Below are 13,062 nucleotides of genomic sequence, written 5' to 3'. Positions count from 1 at the left end.
TTGCACCCAAGCTGGCCAGGCCTGGACACTCTCAGGTCTAGGGCCTCCTCTGGCCCTGCTGACCCAGGAAAGCAAGCAGAGCACACTGCCCACCACGGAAGCGGACCCCGGGGCCCGGCTGGAGCTGATGGCCTCAGGCAAGGGGCTTCCCAGCTCATGCTGCTGCCCGAGGAGCAGGAGGCGTGGGCTGACCGGGGGTCAGAGCTGCACCTGCCTGCCCGAAGCCAACAGTGGTCACCAGGACAAGGTGACCTGCCAACTGTTTCTGGTGGCCAAGTGCCCAGTTACCACCCCCAAATATAGAGGACACTGCAGGTGGGCACAACACCCCCACGGAAGGACACGGAGGGCACCAGATGGGCGTGGCGGCCACTGGGGCGGGGGCACCAGGAGTAGGGGACACAGAGAGGGCATTTCTGTCATCTGAGTGACCTCGGAACTTCTGCCTGAACACAGCCTCACGTCCCACAGCATCCCCAAGCCACAGCAGCCTCCCGGGCCCACCGTGGACAGAAGCCCAGGACTCACCGGGCTCTGGGCGTCGGCGTCCAGGGACCCGCCGGCCTTCTGCCTCGCCAGCTCCTTCACATAGTTGTACACATCGGCGCCAAAGCAGTCAGCCTCGTAGAAGGCGCTGCACCAGCCGGGGCTGCAGCTCTGGACGCTCGCCAGGCCTGGGTTTGAGGAGGGGCCGCCCTCCTGGGGCCTGGCCGGCCGGGCTACCGCCTCTGAACCCACGGCCAGGCCCCCATCCGGCAGCCGCTCCTCTCCGGCCTCGGGCAGCTGCTCCCTCCCGGCTCTGACCGACTTCTGAGGCCGAAATCCCACCTCAAAGTTGCCCCGGGAGAACTCTGAGTCCACGTCCGGCTTCTCCTTCCCTGGACAGAGGAGGGGAGGGTGGCTGGGGGCAGGAATGCCAGGTCCTGGGGGAGAGGCCATCACTGACTATTTATGGATGAGGTGTGTCCCGAATACGGGCCACCTGGCAGCCCCGCGTCTGCTCTGGGGGGGCTCCAAAGGGTCCTCAGGGTGGAGAGCCCTCTGTCCCCTCCCAAACACGTGCTGCAATGCGGGGCAGAGTCGATGGTGTAGACCAAGGGACATTTGAACTCTGTAAACAGATGCAATGCAGAGAGTCCCTCAGGCACCATGGTCCCAGCAGGCGTGGGCTGTTCTGGGCGTTTGCACTTCGCTATTTCGAAGGTTTCCAAGTGAGCATGGGGTAGAGGGGAACCCCTGGCCGTCATGTGTGGGATCATAATCACAGAATCTGATCCCTAAAGCCACGTCCTGCACACAGGATTTGGGGAAATTACAAAGATTTCGGTTCTGGATCAGGGAGTCCTAGGCTACCGATGCAAGAAAACAGGCCTCAGGGTCTTTAAGTAGCGCGTTTCCAGGAAGGGTGCAACTCCTCCATCACCAAGACCCCGGGGGGCAGGTGCCCCTCCACCATGGCCCCCAGCCCCAAGGCCACCTGGGTTTGCGGCCCACCTGCTGGCCTGGGGAGAACGCCCCCCCCCCCCTTCAAGGCACAGACCCCTGGGGACTCTGCAGGGACAGCCTGGCCCTGAAGGTGGAGGAGGTTCTCACCCTGGAACCCAGGTGTCTCACCCGCTCCGAGACGCGAGGGCCTCGTGCTGGATGGTGAGCAGTTCCTCCGAAAGCTGGTCCCGCTGCTGCCCTCGGGCTGTGACCCAGGCTCCTCAGACGCGCTGTCGGAATGGAGGATGCTGCAGGTGCCCCTAGGCCCTTCCCGCCACACCAAGGCTTCCCTCAGGCTCACTAGAGGGTCTTCTGCTGAGTCAAGGTGGGGCCTGGGGTGACAGGGGCCCTGCCACACCTTTGGGACAACTGGCTGCAGGACACAGGCCCTTTGGCAGAAGGCTTTCTGAGCACCGTTTCCAAAACCATAAAAACAGGGGCCAGGCTGGGCAGGAGCAGGGTGTGTGCAGCCTCACTGGGTGGGAGTGGGGCCCGGGGAGGGCACGGGGCTGAGTCGGGGGTGCCCATCCGCACGGGCATCGTCACAGCATCCCCAGCAGAGCTTGGCTACCACCTGTCACGTGGTCCGGCTGTGGCTCCCGCAGGGAGGCGTGGGGGTGCTGTGAGCTCGGGCTGGCCTGGGTGTCGGGGCGTCAGGGCCACTCCCACCCCCATGGCCCTCTGCCGCCCTCTGGAAGGGGCTAGGCCAAGCCCGGCATGGAGGGCACAGGTTCAGCCTGTGACGGGGTGAGGGGCCGAGAGGGCTGGGGGAAGGGGACGGGAGGGGAAGCTGTGGGCCCCTCTTCCTCTCGTGTCTGTCACCTCACCCGCTAACACCAGGATGGGAGCTGGACAGTGGGAGTGGACACTTCCCTGCAGGGACACCCCCCTCCCCGGGCTCCATCACTTTGCCTCCTGAGCTGGTCCCAGTGCAGGGGACAGGGCCTCCTATGCCTGTGATCCCACGAACCTTCTTGCCAAGAGGACCTGTTGCCTGAAGGGAGCTTTGGAAAGAGTGGGTTCTGGGCCCAGGAACTGGGGCCCAGGGGGTGGCCACTCCAGGGAGGGCAGTGAGCAGGATGCAGGGGCAGGAGGGGACAGCTTGGGGAGGGGCAGAAACCCTGGGTTGGGGGAGCCTGGGCCCACGAGGGGAGGGGCTCTTACTTCTCGGAGGGCGACGTCCTCCCGTTCACCACTTTGAAAAGGTTCTGCAGCAGCTTCTCCCCCCAGTAGAGGTCACAGAACTTCTCCGAAATTGCCCCGCAGAAGGTGGCGTAGGTGAGGTCTTTCAAGGCATAAATATATTCCCCTGGGTTTGCAGAAACAACAGGGTGAGTTAAAATGTGGGTTCCCCTGGTCTCAGGAACTGGCGGGGTAGCAGGGCGGCGGGGAGCACAGTGGGTGGGATGGGGCAGCTGGGTCCTGAGACCCTCTGCCTGCCTGGGGCTTCTCTGCCATCTGGCCCCTGGGAGCTCAACTTTGCCCACTTTGTGCAGAAATGGATGTGGGGGCCCCTACGTGGTGACCTTCCCCATGCACGGTGCCCGCCCCCATGGCCTGTCCCTGGTGCTGGGGATTCTCCTGGGCCTTCTGTGGCCCCTGATACCCATGATCAGAGCCTCCAGCCCGTTGTCCAGGTAACCGTCGAAGGCAAATTCCTCCTGGATGAGGCGTGTGGCCTCCTGCAGTGACGGGCAGTCTGTCCCCTTCGGGAGGGGTGAGGCATCCACACTGGATGGACAGGACTTGTGGTCTGCTGACCAGGGCCACTCGGGGTGACCTTCTGGGGCCTGGTCACCCTGGTCCCCGACGGGGGTCCCCCCGGGGTTGTCTGGATTCGCTGTGGCCAGGGAGGGGTTACATGGGGTTGACGCAGGGCCCTCAGTCTCCTGGTTCGGGCCCCCAGCAGCCTTGCTCCTGGGTGGCTTGGCCGGGTGGCTTGAGCTGAGGTGGGCAGCGGTGGGCCCTGGGGGATGGGCCCTGAGGCCTTGGGAAGAGGCTCCGGTTGGGACAGTCTCGTCTGTCTCTTGCTCTGGGGGTGGCACCTGTGTTTTCAGGGGTGGGGAAGGGGCCGAAGATTTGGGCATCACCAATGAAGCCTCCTCCAAGAGACTGGCCGGGGCAGGGGGTGGGGGGCAGGGGCACCCCTGGGCTGAGTCTCCTGGCACTGACTCTCCGAGGGGCTCTGGGGGGCCTGGTGCTGGCTGGTCGGGGATCTTCAGGCTGGTGGTGGCTCCGTGGGCTTCAGGGGCTTGCTTCCCATCACCCTCCTGGTCCAGTTGGCCTCTCCTCTCCTCTGGCCTCTCGGCTGGCTTCGAGGACAGGGCACATGTGTCCCTGCGAGCCAGAAGAGGAGAGCTCAGGGGGGGCCTGGGGCCCTTCCAGCTTTCGGGAGGGCGCACTCACCTGGTGACACCTGCATCTGGAGCGAGGACGATGGGCCTAAAGTGAGTGGCCGGGGAGGTGAACGCCGCAGGCAGCAGTGCGGCCCCTTCGAGGCGGGAGGGGTGACTGGGCACGGGGCCCTGCACAGCGACGAGCCTCGTGTCCCCGCTGACCCGCACGAAGCCTGGGGACACACAGGTGAGTGGGCTGGGGCGCTGGCCTCAGTGGGGTCCTGGCGACAGTGGGGTGCTGACCTTGGTGGGGTGCTGGCCTTAGTAGGGGGGCTGGCTTAAAGGGCCTGAAGCCTCAAGGCACTGGGAGGGACAAAGACTTCAGGGAGAGAGGCCTGAGGGAGGGGCCTGGAGTCCAGGGCTGCCCAGGAGCTGGGAGGGAAGGGGCAGCATGCTGCTTGGAGAAGGCCGGATCAGACAGTAGGCTCAGTCGGGCCTGTGCAGAATAGTGTTCTCAAGCTGCAGGATGGGGGTGGGGGCCACAGAGGAGCAGGGCAGGACAAGAACTGGGGTCATGAGACTGACGCAGGTGGGCGTGGGAGCGGAGGCAGGTGAGACGAGGCTGGAGCCCCCAGGACTCAGAGGAGACTCACGGGGAGTCAAGAACAGGACAGTCAGGGCCCAGTTCTGGACACACTGTCCTGGGGACGCAGCCACATCCAGAGTGGTGTCCACTCAGGGCTGGACTCCTGGAGGCTAACTCTGGTGGGACAGTGGCAGGGGCAGCGGCAGCGTGGGGCACGGGGCCTGTGGGCAGGAAGCTGGGGAAGAGCTGGTCCAGGGGCCCACCTGAGCTGGGCCTGGGCGCAGCGCTGGGGTTCAGTTCAACCACCGAGGAAGCATTTTGCAGACTGATGGTCTCTTCCTCCTGGTAAACCTGGGCAGCAGGACACGGCCGGCCCCAGGTGAGATGCCCGAGGTGGCCTCGGAGGTACAGCGTGGACCCCCTGCAGCTTGCGCTCCCACCCATGCTGACTCGCAGGGCTGGCTTGTTTCTCTTTGGAAGCAGCGTCCCGGGGGCATGAGGCTTCCCGATTCAGAGGTTCTGGTAGGTTTCTGGGGCACGGGAAGCTTAGGGGACTGCCCGAGGCCGGGGTCCCCAGAACCCACATCCCAGAGCTATTGAGGGATGTGGGCGCCTGTCTGCGTCCCAAGGACCTATCACTGCGCGATGCGGCCTGCCTGGCTGCCTGAGGGTCACTCTGCAGGACCCCTGGGCTGTCCCCTGCCCCCCACATGCCAGATGGCCAGCAGAGCCCAGGGTGTGGACCAAGGGAGGGGCTTCTCCGCCAGCCAGTTCAAGGCAGGGGAAAAGCTAAAAGATATGTCAGAGAATGATGAGTTATTCACCATCTGGTTCCTAAACTCCCCAGTCGTCTGTTTGATAATAAAAAACAAGGATCCTCGGCTCCTGGGCTCCTGGATTCCCGGGCCCCAGGGCAGGGCAGGGTCCTGCCCGGACTGTGGAAGTCGCCAGCTTACCTTGCAGGTCGACGCCCTCAGGTGGGCTAACACCTTTCTGCTGTCCATGCCTCGTTGCAAGAGGTAACTGCTGCACAACTGAAAGGACAGGCCACTGTCCAGACACGCTGAGACACGTGGCTGGGGCACCGGCCCCGTCTCACTCCCACGGTGGCAGCCAGGAGGGCCTGGGGGCTGCTCTCCAGGAAGACCTCACGGGAACGCCTTCCTGGGGAGAGCGCATGCGCCCCAGCCTTGGGGGCCGGTGGTGACACTGTGTCTTAGCCGCTATCTTTCCTGGCCATCCTCGGCTGGGAAGAACACCGAGCACTGGGCCTGCGGCACCCAGCCCTGAGGACCCTCAGGAGCAAGGGGAAGTTGGGGTGTGTGGGAAGCTATGCTCCCCTCCGGCAGGGCCCGAGGACGGGGGTCAGTGCTGGGGCCCAGGACACCACCCACCCACTCTCCGGCTGGTGGCTGCACTGGAGACGCAGGCTGGTCTGTGGGGAACCACGGTGCTGAGCGTGAAATGAAACCCACAGTTCCCTGCCCAGCGGCACTGCCTTTCCCCAGAGACAAGACCCTGTGTCCTGGCTCCCCTGCCCTGTGGGCCACCGCCCAGGCCCGGGACCTCAAGCTGGGGCCCCAGTGCAGCGCGTTTACCTTGACGGCCTCGGCCGGCGCCGGCCGCTCCTGGGCGCTGCGTCTGGCCATGTGCAGGAGGAGGGTCTTGAGCCTGCGGGGCAGCGCCAGCTTGTGGTCTTGGGGGACGCTGAACTTGGCTGCCGTCCACAGCACCGCGGCCACACAGTACACGGAGGCCTGGGGGTTGGGGAGAGGGGGGGCCAGCCGTGCTCAGCAGACAGGACCCCGCCGGGCACCTCCTAGCCCAGGGGCCTGGCCTGGGGATCGGCCTGGCTGACAAGCACCGAGGAGTCCTAGACACTTGGTGTGAACAGGGCACCCGGGGGCCTCGGCCGGACCCTCCCGTTCCCGCTGTTTCCACCAGGGCGAAGGTGGCACCCCAGAACCTGCAGCCAGGAGTCCCCAGAACGGTGGTTCACTTTGGGCTCTGAACAAAACTAAGCCTCCTGGTACACACAGAAGTTTATTCTAAAATCTGCTGAAATGAAGGATGTGTGCCACATGCTTGAAACCAGTAACGATGGCCCGTGCGGCACCTGTCTGAGTTCCCCGGAGCCGGCGCCCTCCCTGAGCGTCCTCTCCCGGTGTCACCCTCTGTGTCTGCGCCGCGGCTGGCAGCCCTGCTGTCTGGACAAGGGAGGGACAGCGAGACTACACACAGCTGCCTTCCGCGCATGCCGCGTCGGCAGGGCAGCGGGCTCCGGGGAGGAGCGCAGTAAAGACCTGACCTGACTCAGTGTGACCGCGTCATTCGTGCTTCCTCCATCACGTCATTAGGTCTAGACAGCTGACAAACCAGCGAATCAAGCCCTGATTTTAGCATTTGCTGATTTCCGTTCCGTGAAGACCCCCACACAGCAGGAGTCAAACTGCCAAGGTGGTGCCGTGACCCGACACCCCTCCGGCCCCCCACCCAGGAGCACATCGAACCGCTAGGAAAGCATTAGTTTTGAGTACTTATCAACCTTTAAGAAGTTAAGCGTTTAACTTTGGGATCATTGTAGGTTCACATACAGTCGTGAGAAATGATCCAGAGAGACCCCACGTACCCTTCACCCAGCTTCCTGCCACAGTGACACCCTGCAAAGCTGCAGGGCCCCGGCCTGGACACGCGGAGTCGCGGCACATCTCCATCCCCAGGTGCGCGCTGTCGCCCCACCTCAGGCCCCGGCGGCTGCTCCTCTGTTCTTCATGTCTGTGGCGTCGTCATTCCCACGGGCCGACTTTTTCTGTCGGCCGTATTATCCAATTGTTGCCGCATCGACAGTCCACTCGTTGCGCGTGCTGTTCGGCAATGTGGACGCGCAGTCCACCCACGGAAGGACGTCTCAGTGGTTTCCGGGTCGTGGCTCTTATAAATATGAACGTTCACGTCCAGGATTCTGTGTGAACACACGTTCACTTGTCCAGGATCGATGCCTGGGAGAGCGAGTTCTGGGCCGTATGGTGGCTGCACGTGTAGTTTTGTAAGAAGCCACAGACCCGTCTTCCTAGAGGCGGCAGGGCCCTGCGTTCCCGCAGCAGAGGATGAGCGCTCCCGGGCCCCGCGTGCGCCGGGCCCCCGGCGCTGCCAGTGTCCGGGTTTTAGTCTTTGCAGTAAGTGAGCAGGGCAGCCCACTGTTTCAAGTTCATTCCCCGAATGCCACTCGAAGTGGGACACCTTTCACCTGCTTACCTGCTGTCACACGTCCTCTTTGGTGGGGTGTCTGGTCAGACCTCTTCCCCTCCCCTACCCCGGCTGCTTTTCAGTTGGCTTGTTCGTTTTCTTGTGGTTGACGTCTATCCATTCTTGGCGAATCTGGGATACAAGGCCTTCATCAGGCACGTTTTGCAAATACTTCTCTCATCTGTGGCTTGCCTTCCCATTCTCTTAACTGTGTCTTTCACAGAGCAGAATGTGTAATTTTAATGAAGTCTAACACCAGCAGCTCCTCTCCGGGTCACGCTTCTCGGGTTGTGTCTAAGCACTCATTCCTGAGATTTTCTCCTGTGTGATCTTCTAGCAGTGTTACAGCGCTGTGTTTTACTTTCAGGGTTACGATCCATTTTGAGTTACTTTTTGTGAAAAGAGCAGGGCCTGTGTCAAGTTCCTTTTTTTTTTTTTTGGTGCCTGTGGATGTCCGGTTGTCCCAGCACCACTTGTTGAGAAGACTGTCCTTTCTCCATTGATTGCTTTTGCTCCTTGGTCAAAGACCAGCCGACGATATTTGTGTGGGTTTATTTCTGGGCTACTCTGTTCCATTTATTTCTTTGTCTTTTTTTTGCCAGTATCACACCTGGTTACTGCTGCTCACAGTGGGTTTCAGAAGTGGGTCGTGTCCTTCCACGTTGCGTGGACTGTTCTGGGTCTCTGCCTCTCCTCACACACTTTACAATCGTCAGTATCTACGAAACAACTTACTAGGACTTTGGCGGGCATTGCATTGAATCCATAGGTCAGACTGGGAAGAACTGACATCTTAGTAACGTTGAGTCTTCCAGTCCATGAACATGGACTCTCTCTCCATTTATTTAGATCTTTTTTGGTTTCTTTCATCAGAGTTTCGTAGTTTTCCTCATATGCATCTTTTACATATCTTGTTACAATTATTTGTAAGTGTTTTTGGGGGGACGCTAATGTAAATGGTGGTGCATTTTAACTTTCAAATTCCCATTGCTCATGACTGGCAAACAGGAAAGCAACTGACATTTGTCCATCAATCTGCCATCCTGCAGTCTTGCTACGACTGCGTCTCAGTTCCCGCTGTTGGCTCTTTGGGAATTTCTACATGGACGATCATGTCACCTGTGAGTAAGAGTTTTATCTCTTCCTTCTCCATCTACACACATCGTATTTCCTTTTCTTGTCTTACTGCACTAGCTAGGACCTCTAGCACGACGCTGAAAGGGGTAACGGGAGGGGACATCCTTGCCCTGTCCCATCCTCGGGGGAAAGCACCTGGCTTCTCACCATTAATCATGTTACCTGTCGGCTCTTTTGCAGACGCTCTTCATCAAGCTGAGGAAATTCCTTTCTATTCCTAGTTTGCTGAGAGTTCTTTTTTTTTTTTTTTTATTTTTGTCATGAACGGATCTTGAATTCTGTCAAAAGCTTAGCAGCTACTGATAGAAACATGGTTTTTCTTCCTTAGTCCATCTGACATATTACACTGATTTTCTTTTCCTTTTCCTTCTTGTCAGGGGAGGGGCTAAGATTTATTTATTTTTAGAGGAGGCACTGGGGATTGAACCCAGGACCTTGTGCACGGCAGGCATGTGCTCTCCCACTGAGCTACACCCTTCCCCTGATTTTCAGTTGTTGAATTGCTTTCCGTACGTGGAATAAACCCCACCTGGTCAGTTTCAGATTTTGATGAAGTTCAATTTACCCATTTTTTTCCTTTTGTGGCAAAATTTGTGGATAGTGCTTTTGGTGTCAAGTCTAAGGCCTCCGCCCAGCCTTCCAGCCCGAAGATCTTCTTTGATGTTTGTTCGTCAGCATTTTGTAGTTTTCGGCACACAGGTCTCATACACGTTTTGTTTGGTTTACAACTAAGTGTTTGACATTTCTGGGTGACTGCGAATGCACTGTACTTTTAATTCTGGTGTCCGCATGTCCATTGTTAGTATGAGAAATACGACTGATTTTTGAATGTTTATCTTATGTCCTGTGACCTTTCAGAACCAACTTGTAAGTTCTCGGGGTTTGTTTCTGTAGACTCCTCGGAATTTGCTATGTGGACGGTTCTGCCATCTGCAAGCAGCGCCGCTTCCTCCGTCCTGGCCTGTACGCTTTCGCCTGCTCCCCTCGCGCTGCTGTGGCGGGTGAGCAGCAGCGCCAGTGCTGTGTGTGTGGGGGGGGTCCTCACCTGCTCCCCAGCCCTGGGGGAAGCAGCTGGTCTCTCCACCGAGTGTGGTGCGCAACTGTAGGTTTGGGGGTTTTTTGGGTAGATGTTCTTTATTAAGTTGAAGAAGAGTCTTCTATTCCTGTTTTCCTGAATTTCTTTTTTTAAATAAATGGATGTTAAATTTTGACAAATGCTTTTTCTGCATCAATTAATGTGATCGTGGGATGTTCTTCTTTAGCTGGTTAATAGGTCGGACCACACTGATTGGTTTCCAAATACTGAGCTAGCCCCACATCCTGGAACAACCCCACTGCTATGTTGTGTGATTTTTACGTATTGCTGAATTCCATCTGCATATATTTTGTTAAGGTTTTTGCCTTTATATTCATGAGGAACATTGACCTATAGACATATTTTTTGTACTATCTTTGTCTGGTTTTAATACTAGCTTCATAAAATGGACTTCTGTTTTCTGGAAAAGATTGTGTAGAACTGGTGTTAATTCTTTTTTAAACATTACTTAGTGCACTCCAGTGAAACCATCTGGGCCTGGAGATTTATTTTTGGGAGTTTAAAAATTACAAATTCAATCTCCTCAACAGTTACAGGGCTAGTCAAAGGTCTGCTCCATGCTGGGTGAGTTGTGGCAGTTCATGCTTTCTGAAGCTCTGGTCCGTGTCATCTAAGTGGCCGAATTCACGTGGTGGAGGTGCTTCTGGGAGGCCCTCCTTCAGTCTTCTGCCACCTGCAGGGTCTGCGGGGCTGTCCCTGTGCCGCTCCTGCTGTGGCGACTTGTGTCCTTCTCTCCTCGCATTGTCAGTTCTGCTGGAGCTGTCTAATTTTATTGGTCTCTTCCAAGAACCAGATCGCCCCATCGCTGGTTTCCTCATTGTCTTCCTGTTTCCGTTTCACTGACTTCTGCTCTCATCTTTGCGTTTCCTCCTTTCTGCCTGGGTCTCCTCTGCTCTCCTATGTCCTGGGTCTCGAGGCGGGAGCTGAGATGGCTGAGCTGAGGCTTCACCTCTTCTTCAGTTTTCAGCATACGAGTCCTGGACCTGCATGCTACACTTACATCTAAGTACTTCATTTCTTTAAGTGATTTTTTTTAGGGGGTGGCCTCATTACCGCTGGGAGATGGTGGAAGTCCCAACTCTTCTGAGGCTCCTCTGACAGCACCCCCGCTGGGAGGGGCACTTCTCACTGAGGATGGGGGCCTCATTCCAGGCTGCTGGGCTGCCCAGCCTTCCCTGGCAGCACCGGGCCAGGTGGCCTCCCTTGGTCCTGCAGCTCTGGCTCCAGAGTGTGGGCCTCGGCTGGGCTTTGCTGTGCCCACTGGTGTTTCCCAGCCGCGGTGCCCTTATCCTCCAGGGGTGAGGCGGGAGGAAACCCGGGGTCCTCGGGGCCGTCTGCTCCTGGGGCCTCTGCCCCACCCCCATCCTCTCACGCTGGCTTTAGGAACGGCAGGGTTTCTAGGTGCGCTTTGTGGGGGGAGCAGGGAAGTTACATCTCCATGTACCTTGATTTTGAATACAATTTACTTGATTGCAAGTTTGTACAATTCACTTGTTAATAATGGCTGTGTCTGAGAAGTGCCCTGCAAGCTCCCCCGAAAGCTTAGCTGTGGGCTCTCGGGAGCCAGCGCATGCAGCCTGGAGCTGTCCCCGCAGAGTCCTGTCCTCTTGGGATGACACCTCTGGAGCCACATCCCCGTCCCCCTGGGAGGCACCTCCCAGGCAGACACTGCCCGGGCCATGCAGCTCTGGGCTATGACATGGGTGCTGCGCTGGGGGCCCGGCCTGACTCTCGCTGAGTCCTGACGCCGGGCCCCTCCTCACCCCACACCCCCACCCGCCCAGGCTCTCTGGACCAAGCAGGTGGGCACCACCGTGCAGGGGGCAGAAGGCCAAGGAAAGGGATGGGGGCCCAGGTACCTTTTCAGTCACCAATTTTTGCTCTGCAACCTCGGGAGCCAGAAAGAACGAGTTGTAAGCACCTAAGAGACAAAACCCCAAGCCCCAGCTGAGCTCTCCCGTCAGCCTCGGCCATCAGTGCTGGAGCCAGGCCCCGGGGTGCGCCCACTTACGCACCATTGGCAGGGGGCGGCCGGAAGAGCACAGTCCCATCTTTGGCCACCAGCACGGAGTCCGGACACAGGTAGGCTGCAGGAGAAGCTGAGGGTCAGGGCGCTAGGCCCGCTGGGGGCCAGCCTTCTGAGGCAATCCCTCCTCTCAACCCCCACCCCACCCCGGATCACCAGGGATGTCAGGACACTGGGACCCTTGAGGGACACAGCACCAGGGCCCGGGGCTGGCTCCCCTTCCCAGAGGCTCTGAGCAAGCTGCCTGGTGACATGACACTAGCAGGGCCCTCGGAGTCGCCCATCCCACCCTTAGCACTGGCTCCCAGCTGCAGGGGCCATGGAGCTGAAGATGGACAGGAGCTGCTGGAGTGGGAGGGGCCAGAGGGAGGTGGCCCACCCGCCCAGCACTGCCCTGGGGGGTCCCGGAGGAGGCTGGGTGCAGGCCCACCGTTCCCCCCGCCCGTGGCAGCAACTCTCCTCACCACGCCCTCCTCTCCCATCCCCCCATCCCTGGCACCGGGCATCTAAAACCACTGTGGGGCCAGAGATCAGTCATGGTGCCTGGTAGGGCTGAGTCGTGTAACGTCTAAGAGCTCCCTGTGCTCTGCCCCAGCCAATTTTCATCTTTCTGAGGACGATGTGGCCCCCACTGAGAGAGTGTGGGCCAGGTCCTGCTCCTTGTTGGCAAGGTCAGTGCTCTGAGGTCCACATTTTAAGCTGCCCTCTGACACCCTTGGTCCTGAGACCAGAGCAGGAACCCAATGGCCACCCCAGCTCACAGTGTGGACACTGCTGCCCAGCCCTAGGCCGTCCACAAGCCCCACCCAGGTGGTGGAGGCCGAGTCCGGCCCCTGGGTCCTGCCTGGACACACTGGGGGTGGGTGGGCTGGATGAGGACTGGGGGGTGTCACCTGGGTGCTCGCTGTGCGTTCGCAGGGTGCTGAGGCACGCGTGGGACAGAGCCCACAGCTCATACTCCTTGAAGGGCCGGCCCAGCTTAGACAGGAGTTCCTGCAGGGAGACGCCCTGGCGGGGAAAGCCACATTCAGTGTGGGGGTCCTCGGGAGGATTTACAGAGGAAGGCGACAGGGTGTGGACCACTCTGGTGAGATATACCCCCCATGCAGCCCACTCTTGGCGCAACAGGTGGGGAAAGCCCCTGCATCAG

The 13,062-nt window shown here is 59.2% G+C and overlaps 1 protein-coding gene across 3 annotated transcripts in view; it reads right to left on the bottom strand.

Moving 5' to 3' along the window:
• The window catches only part of KNDC1 (kinase non-catalytic C-lobe domain containing 1), a 54,264-nt gene that overhangs the window by 19,253 nt on the left and 21,949 nt on the right, over positions 1–13,062 (bottom strand). For all 3 annotated transcript variants that reach the window (XM_064488578.1, XM_031462070.2, XM_031462072.2), the window contains exons 7-17: positions 12,806–12,920; positions 11,902–11,973; positions 11,746–11,807; positions 6,006–6,164; positions 5,364–5,441; positions 4,671–4,758; positions 3,892–4,054; positions 3,092–3,822; positions 2,650–2,794; positions 1,615–1,715; positions 529–878 (exon numbers count right to left, since the gene is read on the bottom strand). In XM_064488578.1, the coding sequence (XP_064344648.1) occupies positions 529–878; positions 1,615–1,715; positions 2,650–2,794; positions 3,092–3,822; positions 3,892–4,054; positions 4,671–4,758; positions 5,364–5,441; positions 6,006–6,164; positions 11,746–11,807; positions 11,902–11,973; positions 12,806–12,920 (2,064 nt within the window). The remainder of the gene's footprint in view (positions 1–528; positions 879–1,614; positions 1,716–2,649; positions 2,795–3,091; positions 3,823–3,891; positions 4,055–4,670; positions 4,759–5,363; positions 5,442–6,005; positions 6,165–11,745; positions 11,808–11,901; positions 11,974–12,805; positions 12,921–13,062) is intronic.

Source organism: Camelus dromedarius, chromosome 8, assembly GCF_036321535.1.
Source record: "Camelus dromedarius isolate mCamDro1 chromosome 8, mCamDro1.pat, whole genome shotgun sequence".
Classification (NCBI taxonomy): Eukaryota; Metazoa; Chordata; class Mammalia; order Artiodactyla; family Camelidae; genus Camelus; species Camelus dromedarius.
Note: the sequence above shows the minus strand (reverse complement) of the source record. Positions and strands in the feature narration are given on the sequence as shown.